We start from the raw sequence: 20322 nt of genomic DNA, 5'->3' as shown, positions 1-20322 counted from the left end.
TATTATAAATTTACTAGATAAAATCAATTAGCTATTAAAAATTTACTAGATAAAATCACTTATTTATTATAAATTAACCGAATAAAATCACATATCTATTATAGATTTACCAGATAAAATCACTTATCTATTATAAATTTGCTGGATAAAATCAATTAACTATTATAAATTTACTAGATAAAATCAATTAGCTATTATATATCTACTAGATAAAATCACTTATTTATTATAAATTAACCGAATAAAATCACGTATCTATGATAGATTTACCAGATAAAATCACTTATCTATTATAAATTTGCTGGATAAAATCAATTAGCTATTATAAATTTACCGAATGAAATCACTTATCTACAGGGTGGCCAAAATGTACGGATTGTACGAATTTTTTATTTTGTAATCCTGAAATTGTACGGATTGTACGGATTTTTTTTTCAAATTGTACGGATTGTACGGATTTTTATCCTGGAAATACACCGTTTTTATAAATTTTCACTCATTTCAGCAAGTTTTTCATGAAAATTTCAAAAAAAAAATCTCGTCAAAATGAAGTTAGTTTTACTTATTTTCTGCATTCTAAATAATATTAGATTGATTAATGTTTCAATTGACAATCAAAATTCATTCATAATTTTCGAGATCCCAGAAGTGTTCATTTGAGAATATGTTCCAGAAGTGTTCATTTGAGAATGTGTTTATCTATCTGTCTATCTGTCTATCTATCTGTCTATCTATCCGTCTAGCTCTTTGTCTAGCTATATGTCTACCTATATGTCTAGCTATCTAGCTATCTGTCTATCCATCTGTATATCTATCTGCATGTCAGTTTATCTATCTTTTTATTTATCTGTTTATATATCCTATCTGTCTCTCTGTTTATCTATATGTGTGTGTGTCTATCTGTGTCTCTGTCTATCTATCTGTCTGTCTGTTTATCCATCTATCTATCTGTCTCTTTATCAGATCTGAGAACATCCTCTCAGGTTTCTTCCGTTTATCTGTAAATCTTTTCATTTTTAGTTCAATATTAACTTTCTTTTAATTAAGTGTGCAACCCCTGTACCACGCTATTTTTAATTATATTAGATCCTAAATCTACACTCCACTCTTTCTAATTATAACTTAATTATTTGGTTGTTATGTGTTGAATAATATTTTCAAAAATGGTTTTATTTTTCTTAAATGTACGGATTGCAGGGATTTTTTTCGAAAATTAATTGTACTGATTGTACGGATTTTTTCGAAAATTGTACGGATTTTTTAAAAAAATGTACGGATTTGTTCAAAAAAAATTGTACGGATTGTACGGATTTTTTTTCGAAAATTGTACGGATTTCCTCTGAAAATGTACGGATTTTTGTACGGATTTTTTCAAAAAAGTTTTGGCCACCCTGTATCTATTGTAAATTTACCAGATAAAATCACTTGTATATTATAAATTTACCGGATACAATCACTTATCTGTTATAGATTTACTGGATAAAATCACTTTTCTGTTATAGTTTTACTGGATAAAATCATGAATCTATTATACTGGATAAAATCACTTATCTATTGTAAATTTGCCGGATAAATTCACTTACATCTATCATAACTTTGCCGGGTAAAATCACTTATCTATTTTAAATTTTCATCCGAAGTTATTTTACAGATTAAAAAAAAATATTTGTTTTTACAGAAATACACGTGTTCACGTCTACAGGATATCATCTTTTCAATTTATTTTTTTTCGCCAAATGGGCAGAACTCGGAATGAATTATAACAACAAGATTATTCCAAAAATAAAGTTTAATAAAGTTTTTTTTTCAAAATAAAAAAACTTTAAAACAAATCTTTAGATTGATATTTAAAAGTATGGATAATGTTGCTTACATGAAAGCTAAATATCCCTAAATAGCAAATCCTACAAATATTTTTCTCTGCTGTTAATGATGTGCTGTCGCAGAAAGCAGATAAAGCTGAAAATACAAATTTTGACCCAATAAGAAATTAATTAGATTCATGATTGGATATTCATTCAATGTTTCCGAAAACTATAGAGCTAATATAAAGGTATAGGATGTTAGGGACCTAATTTAATGGTTTTGAGCTACATCGCTAAACTACCTACCACCGGTTCAAATTTAAGCCACTAATTCCAAGTTAAAGATTCAGGAAGGATCGTTGATTCAAATTTGAACCAGCGGTAGGTAATTAAGCGACCTTGCAAATTCATTAAATTCTATCCTTGGTGTGATATACTATGTATAATCAGTGCTTCGTTGCTCTCTAAATGTGCCCAGTATATGGTTGGGGGATTAAAAGGGCTTTCATTGGGTTAAACTATATGTAGCTGGATTTAGGTTGAAAAAAGATCAAAAATTTTAAAGTTTAAACTAAGGAAGCTTTTGTAAAACTAGTGATGGGCCCGTTCGATTTTTTCTTCTTTTTTGTTCGTTCTCCGTTCGTGAACGACCCATTTCATTTATCTGTTTTTTCAATCCTTCAAATTTAAATTTGGTTTCGTTAATTCTTAAAGTTTTCATTTATTTCCTATATATTCGTTTGTTTTCTTACTAAACTATCTTTCCTTCAAAAAAAAATTGTTCTTTCAGTTTAAAAAATAATTTTTAAAAAAAATTTTGGTCAAAAAAAATTGTTTGTTCAGTTAAAAAAACGATCGTTTTACGAAAAATGTGGTTCGTTCTCAAAAAGGATCTATCTCTATCCATCTATCTCTGTTCTCTATGTTTAAAAATACTTTGCTATTTTGATGCAAACCCAATTTTATTTTTCTGACACATACATTTAAGATTTCCAGCATTTATCATGTGCTTGCCTAATTCCGATAAATACCATGAATGCACAACCTTGAAATAGTTCAGCACAATCAACTGTGGAATATCTGATTGAAACAAAGTTTTTCTAAACTTCTCTTTGCTTCCTTCAATCAAACAGTGAAAATAAAATTCCAGAAATGTTTTCTTTAGAATTTTCTTTTCTAACTTGACAGAGAAAATCACTGTTTGTAATTCCTTCTAGAATAAACTAACCTTCTCTAATCAACCAGAGCTGAACACTTTAGAATGATGGATATCGAGATCAATGCTTCTTAATCCTCTCTATTCATCTATCTTCAGATTAATTTAGTCTTTAGATTTATTTCTAGAGATTAGAGATGCGCTCTGAAACTTTTGAAAAACCGGTTTTTAATTTTTCCGCATTTTTGGTGTCATATCAATTGGACTAATTATCAATTGAACGAACGTAAGTTTTGGATTAATGTTTTTTAAGACTAATGTTTTTTAATAATTTCATATTTACACGATCAAATTAATATTTTTTTAAATGCTCTAAAAGCCGGCTTGTAAACAGCTTATTTAAGTTCTATCGGATATTAGTCCAATCGATATAGATTCGTATCTTAAATTGTTATCAAACGGAACTTTTATAGAGGATTAAGAAGAATATCAAAAGTGTGTACATTAGATAATTAGATTAAGGATATCCCATTCCTGTGTCAAGTTATGTATAGGTGCCGTTACACAGAGAAAGCCTTAAAGTTAAGGAATGGAAGTGTAAGTTATGTTTGTTTATAGTATGTTTTTCAAGCCCAATTCATTTTATTTTATTTTTTTACTACTTTAGTTTCATCATCAAATTTTTTTACAAAAATCCTTTTTATATATATACAATTGAAATGATGTGGAATAAGTAATCTTAGATTTTGGAAAGTTCAGTTAGTTTTATATATACATACTAGCCTTTTAGGATGCTTCACTCCCATCTTCTATTACAATTGTGAACATGTTCTCTTTGTGTACATTATAAAACTAACAAAAAAAACAAAAAATTTCGCGGAAATTATCAAAAAACTTCATGGATTTTCAAAATTTTCAAAAATTGAATTTTGTTAGAGGCAAATTTTAGAAAATTCGATCATCCACATACCTCCCCTGGGGTCACGCGAGGTCCCACAAAACCATGACAGACAAGCAAAGTAAATATATAATTATATATATATTTGTTTAGGATTATATAGAGAAGGAGAGGGAAGAATCTCGTTTTGAAAATTATTCCGGCGTAAAACAGGTGAAATTTTGTTAGTGGTTTGTACTTTTTAAATCCGGCATCACTTCAAATATATTGGATACTAAATACATAGATAACAATGAACGAGGCAGTCTAATTTATATTTAAACCATGATGCTCCCCTTCCTACCATCTCCTCTATTCTACAATCTCCTATCCCCCCTCTCCTGCTACCCCCTTCCTAACCCCCCCGCCCTTCCTCCCATCTCCTCTCTACTGCAGTCTCCGAAAAGAAAATCGGCTTCCCATAGACACGAATAATTCCTTAAAAAGTTGAAATACAAAACATTTAACTCTGATAATTGTAAGAAAAAATATATAAAATAATAAAAATATTAGATATATAGGGCGTTTCGCGCCCATCTTCTATTTTAATTGTGAACATGTTCACTTTGTGTACATAGTAAAACAAAACAAAAAAGTTCGCGGATCTTAACAAAAAAAATCGTGGATTTATAAAATTAATAATTTAATAAAAATCTAATTTTGATGGAGACAAATATTTGAAATTTTGATCACTCATAAACCTTCCCTGGGGTCACGTGAAGTCCCACACAAAATAGGGCCTGATCAATTCAGCAATTGGGACGTTTATCGTATACAAACACAGCTATTGATATTCAAATCGATATATTTTGAGAAAAAATCGAACTGATATTTTGTAATCCCTATATCACTGCAATCTTATGTTGTAAACTTTTGATATTTCAAACCTTGTTAATTTGATCTAACAGAGTTCAAAGCTTGAAATATTAAAGGTCTACGATATTTGGATGCTAAGATAGAGGTTAGAATATCCGAGTGGCAAGTTTTTGTAAATTTTGTAAATTTTGAACTTCTAGAGTAGTCACATTTCAAGGTTAAAGTTTTAAGTTTTCATGAATTCAGTTATTGAAGTTCGATGTCTTATTATAATAATTTCAGAGTAGTTTCTGTCTAAAATTGAATTCCATCTAACTGAGATCGGAGAATCCTAAAAAGTTTTGAAATCTACCGGAAAATCGGAAATAGAAAGGGGATATAGACCCACCCCCCACCCCCGTGCGACCCAAATTATTCATTCCAAAAAGAATGGTCTCCTAAAACCTTTGTGCATATTTTTTTGAGGTTCATTAAAAAGTATAATTGTACATTATATATATACATTATACATTATACATTATACATTATACATTATACATTATACATTATACATTATACATATACATTATACATTATACATTATACATTATACACTATACATTATACATTATACATTATACATATACATATACATTATACATTATACATTATACATTATACATATACATATACATTATACATTATACATTATACATTATACATAATACATAATACATAATACATATACATTATACATTATACATATACATTATACATATACATTATACATATACATTATACATTATACATTATACATTATACATAATACATAATACATAATACATAATACATATACATTATACATTATACATTATACATTATACATAATACATAATACATATACATTATACATATACATATACACGATATATTTGCAAACTAATAAATGTAAAACTTTAAAATTTCCAACTTTTAAGAAATCATAGTTTGAAATATTTGAGGTGAACAACTTTAAAACTTAGAAAAAAATTTTTTTTTATATATTTCTATGCCTTACATTATTACATATATTAATTAAAAATACCTAATCTGTTTTGAAAAAAGTATTCTATTGAATGAAAGACCTAAAGGCAAAATCTTTATTGATTAGATAGAAGTTCTCTGACCGAATGTTTGGAAAAATGACAAAAAGTTTACAAATTAAGGAACCTTTAATTATTAATTTGTTTAATAACGGAAAGAACTGTTCATTGCCTAGAGCATTGAGCAGATATCACGCACCACTGACCCTTCAGTAAAAGTAAATTCAAACTAAAGTCTGACCGCGTCAACCTTGTTGCACCGGCTAGTCCTATTGAGTGTCTGCTTTATTTACCCAATGTCTGGGCGATACAGTACAAACTGGGACCGGAAAGGTTGACCCGGCTCGGAAATTTAAATGTACTAAAACTTCCCGTGATATGGATAATTTTGAACGGTTTCTGTTAAAGTGATGTCTAAGGTTGTAAATTTTCTTTTAAAATCTTTGCCCCCCTCCCCTCCGTATTTGAACATCATTTTTTATTCTCAAAAGTTAATTACAAGTGCGCGAAGCAGAATAATTTTTTGTGTTTAACTCGTTAACTCAGCTAGTGGAAAATTAATTATATTGTGGAAAATTATTATTTTTTTTTGAGAAAAAGGTGAAATAACTTTCCATTTTTGTCCAATTTTTCATTTTTTCCCTCAGATTATCAAAATCCTTCCCCCCTCCTTGCAATTTAAGTCTTGGAATTGCAAACCCCATGTTATAAATGTCTAAAAAACTGTTAACCTTTAACCAAATGTTTTTTGTTTTTGTTTATTCAACACCAAATAATAATACCATGTTCTTGTGGTAGTTCTAAATGTACAAGAAGAATTAAAAAAATAAGAAATAGTGATCGACTGCTTACTTGGAAGAAACACAAATAACAAAAACAATTTAGTCTTGTTTGCTAGATAATCCAATAGACGTCAAAAGAACTGAACAGATGGGGCCTAATTTTTATTATATTATCTTACATAACCGTAGAGAAGGATTTGGTTGGTCGAAAATAAAGAAACTGTAAGCAACAAAAAGCTAGGATTGCAATTTTAAAAAGTACCTTGCAAACCTTTAGTTAAATCAACATATGAACGTCTTATTTCTATTTCTTGTATCAAGGAGAAATTTGTTAAAAAGCGACTAATACTTTAGAACGTAGTGTCCATACAAATTCAGTTTTATATACCATGTACTTAAAACAATGATTTTTTTTGTCGTTGGAGTCTCTTCCAGGTGGAACCCCAGAAGCAATGAAATCAAAGCAGCCAAATAATCGTCCTTTAAAGTATATTGCATATGAAACAAGTAAAACGTTCATTCATATTTTTATTTAACTACAAAGCATGAGATATAACAAATAAGCAATCACAATTCACTATGCAGTTTGGACCCCCCTAACCAGGGTAGGTTGTTTTGAGTGGTTGGTCTTAAGTTAGTTAACGATAATGAATATAATTGGTTACACACATCAAATTATGTTTTTGGATAGCTGTAAGGAGTTGATTGGAAGGTAGGAGATTGGAAGGTGATCTGTGGCATGTTATGAAATATCAACTTTATACAAATGTGTCCAAAAAAATTCAATGATTATAGGTTGTAAAATCTGAATGATTTGTTTGGAATTAAATTGTTTTTTTTTACGATCCAAGTTGAATATAGCAACTCTCTGAATTTGTATGGACGCTATGTTCTCTCGTATGGGTAGAAAGAATCAGATCGGCCTGGTTGCACCACGGATCAAGCCAGTTAACATCAAGTATCAAATCAGAAGAATCTGATTAGTTTTGTGTGCAAACATGCATCGTTATTATTATTCCACTTAATCCTGGCCATTTACTTTAAGTCCTTTTTCAAGTCTATACTATTCATCTGTAACTAGGGTTGTTAATCGTTTTTGAAAACGATCGTTAAACGATATTTTTTGTTTTGTTTTTCAATTGTTTTTAAAAACGACCCACTCGATTTGATTTTTTAGAAAACGAATAACGATCGTTTTTGAAAACGATTGTTTTTATAAAACAATCTTTTTGAAAAAAAGGGTCGTGTTAACGATCGTTAATGAAGGGTTGTCGTTAACGATTGTTAACGAAGGCTCGTCGTTAACGATCGTTAACGAAGGCTCATCGTTTACGAAGGTTCGTCGTTCACGATCGTTAACGAAACGACGAGTTTTATAAAACGATCAATTTGAAAAACGATCGTTTTCTTTTTTCGTCGTCGTTTTCATAACGAAACGATCGTTTTTTTGAAAATGAAAATGTTAACATCCCAATCTGTAACACGGGCAGCCGTAGTACAATTGAATTTCCAAGCCGGGTCAACCTTTCCGGTCCCAGTTTGTACTTTATCGCCCGGACATTGGGTTAATAAGGCAGACACTCAATAGGACTAGTCGGTGCAACAAGGTTGACGCGGTCAGCCATTAGATTTAATTTACTTTTACTAAAGGGTCAGAGGTGCGTGATAAAAACATATTTACTTTACATTCAAACTATAGATACAATAAACATTTTATAGAATATACATGTATACAGTTGTGTAGTATTCTATCATTTTATGAGAGTTGTAAACTTTATGATATAGATCATTATAAACAAACCCTACACAAACTTGTAAGCTATGTTTCTTGTAATAAAGGAATTGAGTTGTCGTAACAAATTCATTTTCTAATCCCTTTGCAACTTGATGGTGTAAACCTTTAATATTTTAAACATAGATTATTTGATCTAACATCTAAATCATATCTAATGACTACAAGTCTATAAGTTGCAAAGATATAGGGATTAGAAAATCAGAGTTTGTGGCAAAGACTAAATTCCTTTAAAATTCTCTCTTATATGCTTATGGAAAAAAATTCACAAGTATTATTACTAAATTATTTTCATTGGAAAAAATTAAGAATTAAAATTTGTAAATCGATATATTCCGTCAAAATTATTAAAACGTGATCAAGATATCAATATCAATATATATATATATATTAATATATCAGTTTATCTAAATATTTGAAATCCATATTTTAAAAATCTTTCTAATTTTTATGCCTAGAGCATTGAGCAGATATCACGCACCACTGACCCTTCAGTAAAAGTAAATTCAAACTAAAGTCTGACCGCGTCAACCTTGTTGCACCGGCTAGTCCTATTGAGTGTCTGCTTTATTTACCCAATGTCTTAAAAATCTTTCTAATTTTTATATAAAAAAATCTAAAAAATCTAAGAATATTCAAAGTATGCGAACATAATTGGAAGTGTTACAAACCTTTTTGACAGAAAAAATTCCCCGAAATGATACCCCTTTCTGGATTAATATTAAGAAAGATTATTCTAATTTTTTTAATTTTCATTAAGATTAATCTAATTTTTCATAATTTCATAAAGTGGCGATAAGATGGCAGTCAAAAACCTTCTGTAAGAATATAGCATTTCATGCCAGTACAACATTAGGCCTTTAGGGGTTCTATATTTTTCACTATTGCCTTGCAATTAGGGTTCCAGCGAAAAGGACAAATTGTTTTCCGAAATTTTTTTTCCCAGGCCGTTCCGCTTCATTTTTTCATTTCGTTTGCTCGCGAAAATGCAAAATGCGAATAATTTGTGAAACCCATGAGTTTTATAGCTGTGAAAATTAAATGCTTTAAATAACTTGTTGAATTCTTTGTTTTGATAGCTCAATATTTGAAGAATAGCTATCTTTTTAAGAATAAAGCATGTCATGCCGGTACAACTATAGGCCTAGCGGGGTTCTAGTATTTTGCAATCTAATATGTCAGATGTTTACACAATTTCTATCCCTTCTAACTTTAGTATACATAGAGACGGGCATCATTTTTGTGAACAAACACAATTTTTGAGAACGAACGATCGTTTTTTTAATGGACAAACGATTTATTTGAGGAAACGATTTAGCTGACTGAACGATTTTAGTGAACGACCATAACTAAATAATCATACAGTGAGAAAATTATTGTCAATTTTGAGAACAAGCGACGAAATAATGTTTTTGTAAACGATTGAAAAAAAAAACACGAACAAAATGGGTCGTTCGCAAACGATGAATGAACGAAAGGAAAAAAAATTGAACTTGCGCACCTCTAAGTACACTATAAGATCAGGTAATGCATATTTAATTAGACCTTAATCTGATAAAGATTTTCATCCATCTCAGCTTCTCACGCAAGCTACAAATAGTCTGTAACTACGGGGAAAATATTCAGGAATTGAAAGAATATTTTTTTAATCCGATTGGGCTATATTTGTATCTAGTACTAGCTGTTGTGCCAGGCGGAAACCCGTGGATTAAAAAAAATAAATTTTTGAAAAAAATAATTTCTAATTTGGAAAACAAAAAAAAATTTTGGAGAAAAAAATCGAAAATCGAATTTTTTTTTAGCCTTTGTGACCCCCAGGGTACCCCAAGGGTTACCTAAAAATTCCTCCTCCTCCTCCTTCTCCTTCTCCTTCTCCTTCTCCTTCTCCTCCTCCTCCTCCTCTTCCTCCTCCTCCTCTCCTCTACACATTTCCTCACCAATTGAAAGTTTTCCTGAGAAGTTTGTCCAATCATCGAAATTATATTTTTAGATGACATTGTAACATAGTTGAAATACCTAGTTTATGTTTGTTCATGTTAAAACTTTTTTTATCCAACGTTAACCCAAAATAGACAATGGAGGTTTAATTTGGAAAATTACTTTTTCAACATATCGATATTGGGTTGCATAGCTAGCTAGATCAGAGTTTCTGAAAAGACGCAATTCCTTTAGTATGTAGTAAAAGAACTTTCAAACCCCATCCACTTCCCTCACCCTTTCTAGATTTATTTCCAAACTAGACACCCCTGGCCTCCTGACCCATCCAAACTATGGGTAAAGGGAGAGACTGGCTAGACATGGTAGTTGAGCTAAAAGTGCAGTATTGTGAAGAGAAACTTTAGGATACTTTAGGATACAATACTGTACTTTCAGCTCAACTACCATGTCTATCCGTTCTCTCCCTTTAATCCCATTATGACCTTAAAATATGTTATGTTTAGGGTAAAAAGAACAAACAAGATAACAAGAAGTGGAGCCTTTCTAATTGGAGCAATATAATAGGTATAATTAAAGGGAGAACTGTTTATGAAATATTCAAAGGATTGTTTACTAAATATCAAATATTCAAGGGATTGTTTACTAAATATCAAATATTTAAGGGAGTGTTTACTAAATATCAAATATTCAAGGGATTGTTTACTAAATATCAAATATTCAAGGGAGGGTTTACCAAATATCAAATATTGAAGGGATTGTTTACCAAATATCAAATATTCAAGGGATTGTTTACCAAATATCAAATATTCAAGGGAATGTTTACTAAATATCAAATATTCAAGGGATTGTTTACCAAATATCAAATATTCAAGGGAGTGTTTACCAAATATCAAATATTCAAGGGATTTTTTACCAAATATCAAATATTCAAGGGATTTTTTGCCAAATATTAAATTTTCAATTTTTGCGCTAGCTTGCGAATCAAAACTTCTTCGCAAATTAACTTTTTTTGCGTTGAATTACGTGTAGATAATGGTGTTGAGTCAATTCATAGAAAGTCATTTCATAGAAAGATATTTCATAGACAGAACATTTCATAGAAAAGATATTTTATTTACAGGACATTTCATAGATAGTATTTTTCATGGACAGGACATTTCACAGACAGAACATTTCATAGACTGAAAATTTCATAGACAGAAAAATATTTTCACAGAAAATTTATTTTTTCTTTTAAGTAATCTTATCTAATAAATCATACCCTGATCTTTTCACAATCTCTCCATAATTTGTACTCTACATATTATTCACATTATTGCTTTAAACTGATAATATATTATATTGCTGACTTTTTGCTATACAAAGTCATCTTTGAAATGTCCTATCTATGAAATGTCCTGTCTATGAAATGTTCTATCTATGAAATGTCCTATCTATGAAATGTCATATCTATGAAATGTTCTATCTATGAAATGTCCTATCTATGAAATGTCCTATCTATAAAATGTCCTATCTATGAAATCTCCTATCTATGAAATATCTTATATATGAATTTGTTATCTTTGAAATGTCTTGAATACAAAATGTCCTATCTTTGAAATGTCTTGAATACAAAATGTCCTATCTTTGAAATGTCCTATCTATGAAATGTCCTGTCTATGAATTTATTATCTATGAATTTATTATCTATGAAATGTCCATCGATGAAATGCCCCAACACCTAGATATTGATGTGGAAAAGTATGCTTGTTACGCAAAACGGTATTATGGAATTTGCCAAAACGTACATAGAAAAAATGAGTTGTAGAAATGAAGTGAGTTTACCAAAAAATGTGTGTGCTTTTATTTCCTGGAAAAACCGTTTAGATCTATTAAATGTTTCAACTTTTTGTTTCAAATATTCATAAATTGAAAATTCCCCCCTAATTTAAACCTTATAATTTTACTGTTGTTTCCACTTTATGATAAAGCTAGTAATAAAATAAATGTGTTAAACTTGAAGGTTTAGTTGTTTGTCTAATGCCTAGTGTGCACACCAAGCAATAAAACATACTTTATTTCCTTTCTCATTAAACAATTCCCCATTGTGCAGTACTGGGATATTAATAAACAGAGATTACATGAAGTGTAGGATAGCCTGAATATCAAAAAAAAAATTTTGTATGAACTAATAATAGGGTGGTCTATTTTCAAAGATATATAACAAAGTGTCCAGTGTCCAGTGTCGAGTGTCCAGTGTACAGTGTCCAGTGTACAGAGTCGAGTGTCCAAGGTCCAGTTACCAGTGTCCAGTGTCGATTATCCAGTCTTAAGTGTCCAGTGTCAAGTGTTTAGTGTCCAGTGTCCAGTGTCCAGTGTCGAGTGTCCAGTGTCGAGTGTCCAGTGTCAAGCGTCCAGTGTCGAGTGTCCAGTGTCGAGTGTCCAGTGTCGAGTGTCGAGTGTCCAGTGTAAAGGGTCGAGTGTCCAAGTTCCAGTTACCAGTGTCCAGTGTCGATTATCCAGTGTCGAGTGTCCATTGTCGTGTAACTTGTGTCCAGTGTCCAGTGTCAAATGTCCACTATCTGGTGTCGAGTGTCCAGTGTCCAGTGTCAAATGTCCAGTATCCAGTAACTGGTGTCGAGTGTCCAGTGTCAAATGTCCAGTGTCCAGTAACTGTTGTCGAGTGTCCAGTAACTGGTGTAGAGTGTCTAGTGTCCAGTGTCCAGTAACTGGTGTCGAGTGTCAAGTGTCCAGTGTCAAATGTCCAGTCCAGTGTCCAGTAACTGTTGTCGAGTGTCCAGTAACTGGTGTAGAGTGTCTAGTGTCCAGTAACTGGTGGTGTCGATTGTCGAGTGTCCAGTGTCCAGTGTCAAGTGTCAAATGTATACAGTATACAATGTTGTTTTTCAGGTCGACCCAAATCTAAGGAAAGGGAACCAGATCTTCCAGGTGAATAAAAAAATAAAATAAATAATTGTTTATTTTTTTTCAATGGACTTAACTTCAAGCATTCCTTCAGTTTAGACATGTCTGATTAACAACTGTACCTTAAAGACTGATCATTTTTAATTATGGTTTCTCTAAAAATTACTTGCTGATTTCTTACTACAGAAATAATGGAATAAATTATAAGAATTACTCACTGAATAACAAATATATATATTTCCCATTTTTGACCAGAAAAAGATTCAAATTGGTACCATTGTGGATATAACACTCTCTGAATGAAAGTAATTAATATTGGTTTAATCACAAACTAAGATTATTTTTTTTATTTTTTTGACACTTAGATAAAGATTTTCGTAATTGATGTTTTTCCTTTAGTTTTAACCAAACAAATTTTTTAATAAATACGATTTAGCCACACAAAGTAAATATTTCCTTTAATTTCAACTATATAAACATAATCAGAAAACTCTGGAATAGGAAGTAGACTTTTAGACTCAATATATCACTTTAAATAGTCCAATGAACATGACAGAGCAATTGTGAAATGTAAGTTATTAACAAGTTATTTTCTATTTGCTTTGAAACAGCATCAAATGCACTTCAGTGTTGCTTTAATGTCGTCTTCCTATTCCACAGTTTTCTGGTTATCAATGTATGTTAACTATTCTTATTCTTTCTATATTTTAAAGATTTTGTCATACAAACGGTACTGTGTTTTTATTTGATCTAGAAATGCAAACATTTATGTTCCTAATGTTTCCTTTAGGTTTAACAACACGAACATTTTCCTCTCCAAACATTGCTTTACTTGCTCAGACTTGTCCAGACATAGAGTTCACTAGGTGAGTTATTGAAAATAGAGTTTACAAGGTGAGTTATTGAACATAACGTTCACTGGGTGAGTTATTGAACACAAAGTTCACCAGGTGGATTATTGAAATAAATTTCCATAGATGAACAAAGAGTTTACTAGGTGAGTTATTTAACATAGATTTTATTTGGTGAGTTATTGAACATAGATTTCATTAGATGAGTTATTGAACATAGATTTTATTAGATGAGTTATTGAACATAGATTTCATTAGATGAGTTATTGAACATATATTTCATTAGATTAGTTATTGAACATAGATTTCATTAGGTGAGTTATTGAACATAGATTTCATTAGGTGAGTTATTGAACATATATTTCATTAGGTGAGTTATTGAACACAGATTTCATTAGGTGAGTTATGGAACATAGATTTTATTAGGAGAGGTTTTGAACATAGATTCATTAGGAGAGTTATTGACCACAGATTTCGCTCGGTGTGTCATTAAAGATACAGCTTACTAGGTGAGTTATTAAACATAAAGTTCCCTAACAAGTTTACAAAGTGATGCATCGAACATAGAGTTCCCAAAGTGAGCTATTGAATAGAGAGTTCACTAGCGGATGATAGAGTTCATTTAAGACATTGTATGAGTCACTCGATTATAGGAAAGACTTTTTTCGGTTGATATTTGGCAGTTACATTTCAATATTAGAAAATTTTAATTTTTTTAGATAGAAATAGAAATGATGATAATAGAAAAGGAAAATTTACCCTTGAAATTTGTTTTATTTCAACAGATGCTGCGATTAAGTTTCACAAGATTCTTGTAATCACATTAAAAATTATAAATACTTAAAGTTTTTAATTAAAAAGTTTAGTTAATCCTATTTAGGTAACTTTATTTAAACTTATGACTTTCTATAAAAATGATAAAACTAATTTTCCTATTTTAGACATTTATATTTATATTAAGTAATAACTGAGAAAGTTTTATTCTTACTTTTTCATTTCAAAGTGTGTCAAAAAATTAACAAAGAATGTCTTTTTCTCTGTTCTCTGTTTTCCGTTCCCTGTTCTCTGTTCTATGTTTTCTGTTCCTTGTTCTCTGTTTTCTTTTTCTGTTCTCTGTTCTTTGTTTTCAGTTCTCTATTCTATATTCTCTGTTCTTTGTTTTCTGTTCTCTGTTTGTGTTCTCTGTTCTCTGTTCTCTGTGCTCTGTTCTCTGTTCTCTGTTCTCTGTTCTCTGTTCTCTGTTCTGTGTTTACCGTTCTCTGTTCTCTATTCTTTGTTTTCTGTTCTCTGTTCTCTGTTCTCTGTTTTTTATCTCTGTTCTCTGTTCTCTCTTTTCTGTTCTGTGTTCTCTCTTCTCTATTTTCTGATTTCTAATCTATGTTCTCTGTTTTCTAATTTCTGTATTCTGATCTCTATTTTTCTCTTTTCTGTTTTATTTCTTTGACTCAAGAATTCTATAATAAAAAACTGCTGACAGAGTATTGTGTAATCAATTCAGCTTTCGGAGAAATTCTCTCTTATTCCGTCAATCACATCTCCTCTATGTCAATAACATTCATTTATCAAAATCTTGCCAGACTAGTTTTTTCTTCCAAATCTTTACAAATAAAACACGCTTTCCTTCCAATTATCTCATTAAGCAAACGCTGAACACTCGAACTCTCCCGTATAAGAATCTTTTTTTTGATCCTTAATCTCTACTAAGATCTTCCAAATGTCTACTATAAAACTTTTCTTCAAATTCCTTTCATACTTTGTAGTTTTTTCCTATAACCTCTACTTTATAAAAAATGCTTTTCTTCCTGATCCTTTTTACATCTTTACTTTACTAAAAAAATTAGAATTTAGAAAATTACTTCCCTGATATTTTGAATATAACTGCGGTGCTACCCTGATATTTAGAATATTACTGATGTACTACCCAGATATTTAGAATATTACTGATGTGGTGCTACCCTGATATTTAGAATATTACTGCTGTACTTCCCTGATATTTTGAATATAACTGCAGTGCTACCCTAATATTTAGAATATTACTGCTGTACTTCCCTGATATTTTAAATATAACTGCGGTGCTACCCTGATATTTAGAATATAACTGCGGTGCTACCCTAATATTTAGAATATAACTGCGGTGCTAGCCTAATATTTAGAATATTATTGCTGTACTACCCTGATATTTAGAATATTACTGATGTACTACCCTGATATTTAGAATATTACTGATGTCCTACCCAGATATTTAGAATATTACTGCTGTACTACCCTGATATTTTGAATATAACTGCGGTGCTACCCTGATATTTAGAATATTACTGATGTACCACCCAGATATTTAGAATATTACTGCTGTACTCCCCAAATATTTAAAATATTACTGATGTACTACCCAGATATTTAGAATATTACTGATGACCTACCCAGATATTTAGAATATTACTGATGTACTTCCCTGATATTTTGAATATTACTGATGTACTACCCAGATATTTAGAATATCACTGATGTACTACCCTGATATTTAGAATATTACTGATGTGCTACCCTGATATTTAGAATATTACTGATGTACTACCCAGATATTTAGAATATTACTGATGTACTACCCTGATATTTTGAATATTACTGCGGTGCTACCCTGATATTTAGAAAATTACTGCTGTACTTCCCTGATATTTTGAATATTACTGATGTACTACCCGATATTTAGAATATTACTGATGTACTACCCAGATATTTAGAATATTACTGATGTACTACCCTGATATTTAGAATATTACTGATGTACTTCCCTGATATTTAGAATATTACTGCTGTACTCCCCAAATATTTAGAATATTACTGATGTACTCCCCAAATATTTAGAATATTACTGATGTCCTACCCAGATATTTAGAATATTGTTACCTGATGGGTCAATTGCAATATTAAACATGATTATTAATTCCTGATATTTAGAATATTGTTACCTGATGGGTCAACTGCAATATTAAACATGTTGATTAATTCCTGATATTTAGAATATTGCTACCTGATGGATCAACTGCAATACTAAGCTCAAAATCAGGAGAAACTTTGGAGGAAATGATTCAAACCTTGCTCAGGTATTTAGGTTAATTGACTAATGAGTTTTCAATATACTAGGCTTTCAGGGCGCTTCGCCCCTATTTTCTGTTTCAATCGTGAACATTTTCTCTTTGTTTACACTGTAAAGAAAAAAAAGTTCGTGGTTTTTTAATAAAAATGTCGTTAATTTTAAAATTTAATGAAAATCAAATTTTACTGGAGGTTAATTCTTAAAATTTGGTTCAGCCGTTTCGATAAATATGATTAAAGAACAAGATCTTCTTGCCTTTCTGATAGAAATGGAAAACTTATTTGAGAAGATTAAAAATATTTATATTCTAAAATTGTTTTGAAATAACAAGGTACTTCGAATTCTAACCTAAACAATGTTTAACACCAAAATATAATTAATTACAACCCGAAGGCCGAAAATTTGTAATACCAAAATCTAAAACTTTGGTCCTAAATATGGTATTTTAAAATATTTAAAGAGTAAAAAAAACAGCTGCAAAAAAAAACTTGAATTTTCTCGGAAATAAAACTGTACTTTGTCCAGTCTTCACAGGAGTCTCATATGTGGGTAACCCTGAACATTATGTTATAGGAGGCGAGGGGAGAGAAGGGAGGTTAAACCCTGAATATTATTTTACAGGAGGCGAGGGGAGAGAAGGGAGGTTAAACCCTGAATATTATTTTACAGGAGGCGAGGGGAGAGAAGGGAGGTTAAACTCTGAATATTATTTTACAGGAGGCGAGGGGAGAGAAGAGAGGTTAAACCCTGAATATTATTTTATAGGAGGCGAGGGGGAGTAGGGAGCTTAAACCCTGAATATTATTTTATAGGAGGCGAGGGGAGAGAAGGGAGGTTAAACCTTGAACATTATTTTATAGGAGGCGAGGGGAGAGTAGGGAGGTTAAACCCTGAATATTGTGTTATAGGAGGCGAGGGGAGAGTAGGGAGGTTAAAGCCTTCTTTGAGAGTGGTGACCCTGTAGACACAAGCCAAAGGCACACAAATATATATATTAAACTGAAATGTTCTCAAAGTAACTGAGTTCTCGCCACAAATTCAGATTTTTAATTTTTAATTGAAAATTAACAGGGTTTTTTTAAGTAAGTTTAATTGCATCGGTGTGTCACAATTTAATGCTTTGTAGTAAAATGATTTAAAGCCCCATTATTAAATTCCAATTTCAAAATTAAAAGATTATTGAGGGGGGGGGGGGTCAGAAATTCTGCAATGTAAACAAAATCTTATTTTTGGAAAAAGAATCTAAATTTGAAAAAATTTGTTTCAATATTTGGTGAATTTAGTTCAAAAATGGTTGGAGATAAATCTATAGTTCTGAAGTGGACTGAGCAGTGAAAAGTATTCGAGGCATTCAGAATCTCAGTAAAGGAGCTGAGTTCTTGCCACACTATTTATCATTATATCTTTGCAACTTGATGGTCTAAACCTTTGATATTTCAAGCTCAAATATTTGATCTGACAGAATTTATAGTTTGAAATATCAAATGAATAGGACAATGAGGGATTAGAATATCGGAGTTTGTGGCAAAAACTCAGTTCCCTAGTACTCTTAAAGTAATAAGGACGAAATAATGCTGCTAGATAGAGTTTATAATTCTAAATATTGTAAACCCCATAGTTTATCCTTTAAAATGACGCTTAAATTTTTTGCGTATGAACCGATGTTGTAATTTATTACGCCGTATTGTTAAATTGCTTCTTTATTTTTGTTATTTTATGAAAATTTTGATTTGAGTTTAAAATAATGCCCTAAATTATTAACAGTAATCTACAAATAATGCCGAAGAACAGTTGAAGGTTGTTAATTCCACTGCTTTTTAACCTTTAAAGGAACATGTGTTCTTGCCACTAACTTTGATGTTCTAATCCCTGTATTTTTGCAACCCAATGGCTATTGACATTTCAATCTCCTGCCATAAAAGTTTTTAAAGGATTTTATCACGAAATTTGTCGTAAAAATTATCTGATTATAAGAAGGAAACTTAATAATATTTTCATAAAGGGCGCAACAAGCATTTTAGATCAACATTTTGGTATATATTAATCTATTCAAGCCTTCCATGTTAATCTATTTATGTACACAAAATTCATAAAACCAAGTTGTTCAACAAATTTGATGTTAAAATTTAAATTTTACCATTTCATGTAGATACACAGATAAATGTTTTGAAAATTTTAAACTCGAATTTTTGAATATTTAAGGAATTTTAACTTATATATTGCAAATTTATATCAATATAAAACTGCAAATAATCAAAAATCAAGATAATTTGTAAAGACTGTTGTTGTTGTTTTAACCCTCATTAAAATCTCACTTTAGTTTATTTACAAATATTTTTGCCTTTGGACTTTTTTATTATTATCATTTTCTCAAAGGGTTCTGATCACTTGCCACAACTTCTAATATTCTAAACCCTGATGGTTTAATGGAATTAAAAGTTTAAAATATGAAAGGTTATCAGGTTGCAAATAAATAAGGATTAGAAAATTTAAATTTGTGGCCTGTGCTTGGTTCTTTTATCGGTCCCCGAAACGCTAGAAGAAGCTCAAAGACAAGAAATGTATAAATGGCGAAAAGAACTGAAATATCTAGTCATAAAACAATGTATGATATGTATAATTTATGAAAATTGTAAAAATTGTTAAATACTCATATCAAAAAATTTGCTTTCCAAGTAATATTTAACTCAATTTAAATTTTGAGAAAAATTGATCACAAATCCCTGTGTTTTAACAGTAATCCTAATATTGAATATTAGCTGGAAGAAATTCTTGTCAAATTTTAATAATTTACTTTAAAAAATAGGTGATAACTTATTCTATTCTTGTCTTTTACGTCAACAAGTTACTGCAACCGTAAAGGATGGGGAGCAGCTAAAATGTTTTTGTTAGTTTAGAACCAGTTTAAACCAGTTTTAAGCCGGTTTTAAAGGGTGATTTCAAGTAATCTTTAATCTAAACTGTTTTTATATTGGTTTTTAACTGAGTTTAAACTGGGTCTAAACTATTCATTTAACTGGTTCTAAACTGTTTCAAAACTGGTTCTAAACTGTTTCTAAACTGGTTCCAAACTGTTTGTAAACTGGTTCTTAACTGTTTCAAAACTGGTTCTAAACTGTTCCTAAACTGGTTCTAAACTGGTTCTAAACTGTTCCTAATCTGGGTTTTAAACTGAGTTTGATC

General features: G+C 30.6%; 1 protein-coding gene across 3 annotated transcripts in view; it reads left to right on the top strand.

Annotated features, from left to right (window-relative positions):
- Nucleotides 1-20316, top strand: part of LOC111712655 (regulator of G-protein signaling loco) — a 59470-nt gene extending 39154 nt beyond the window's left edge. The window contains exons 10-16 of one of the 3 annotated variants that reach the window (XM_023487334.1): nucleotides 4013-4072; nucleotides 10791-10851; nucleotides 13177-13215; nucleotides 13982-14057; nucleotides 17063-17146; nucleotides 18048-18116; nucleotides 18423-20316. In XM_023487334.1, the coding sequence (XP_023343102.1) occupies nucleotides 4013-4072; nucleotides 10791-10851; nucleotides 13177-13215; nucleotides 13982-14057; nucleotides 17063-17146; nucleotides 18048-18116; nucleotides 18423-18474 (441 nt within the window). In that variant the 3' untranslated portion in view covers nucleotides 18475-20316. The other 2 variants (XM_023487335.1, XM_023487336.1) reach the window with 2 other exon arrangements.
- The last annotated feature ends 6 nt before the right edge of the window (nucleotides 20317-20322 follow it).

Source organism: Eurytemora carolleeae, unplaced genomic scaffold (assembly GCF_000591075.1).
Source record: "Eurytemora carolleeae unplaced genomic scaffold, Eaff_2.0 scaffold1306, whole genome shotgun sequence".
Classification (NCBI taxonomy): domain Eukaryota; kingdom Metazoa; phylum Arthropoda; class Copepoda; order Calanoida; family Temoridae; genus Eurytemora; species Eurytemora carolleeae.
Note: the sequence above shows the minus strand (reverse complement) of the source record. Positions and strands in the feature narration are given on the sequence as shown.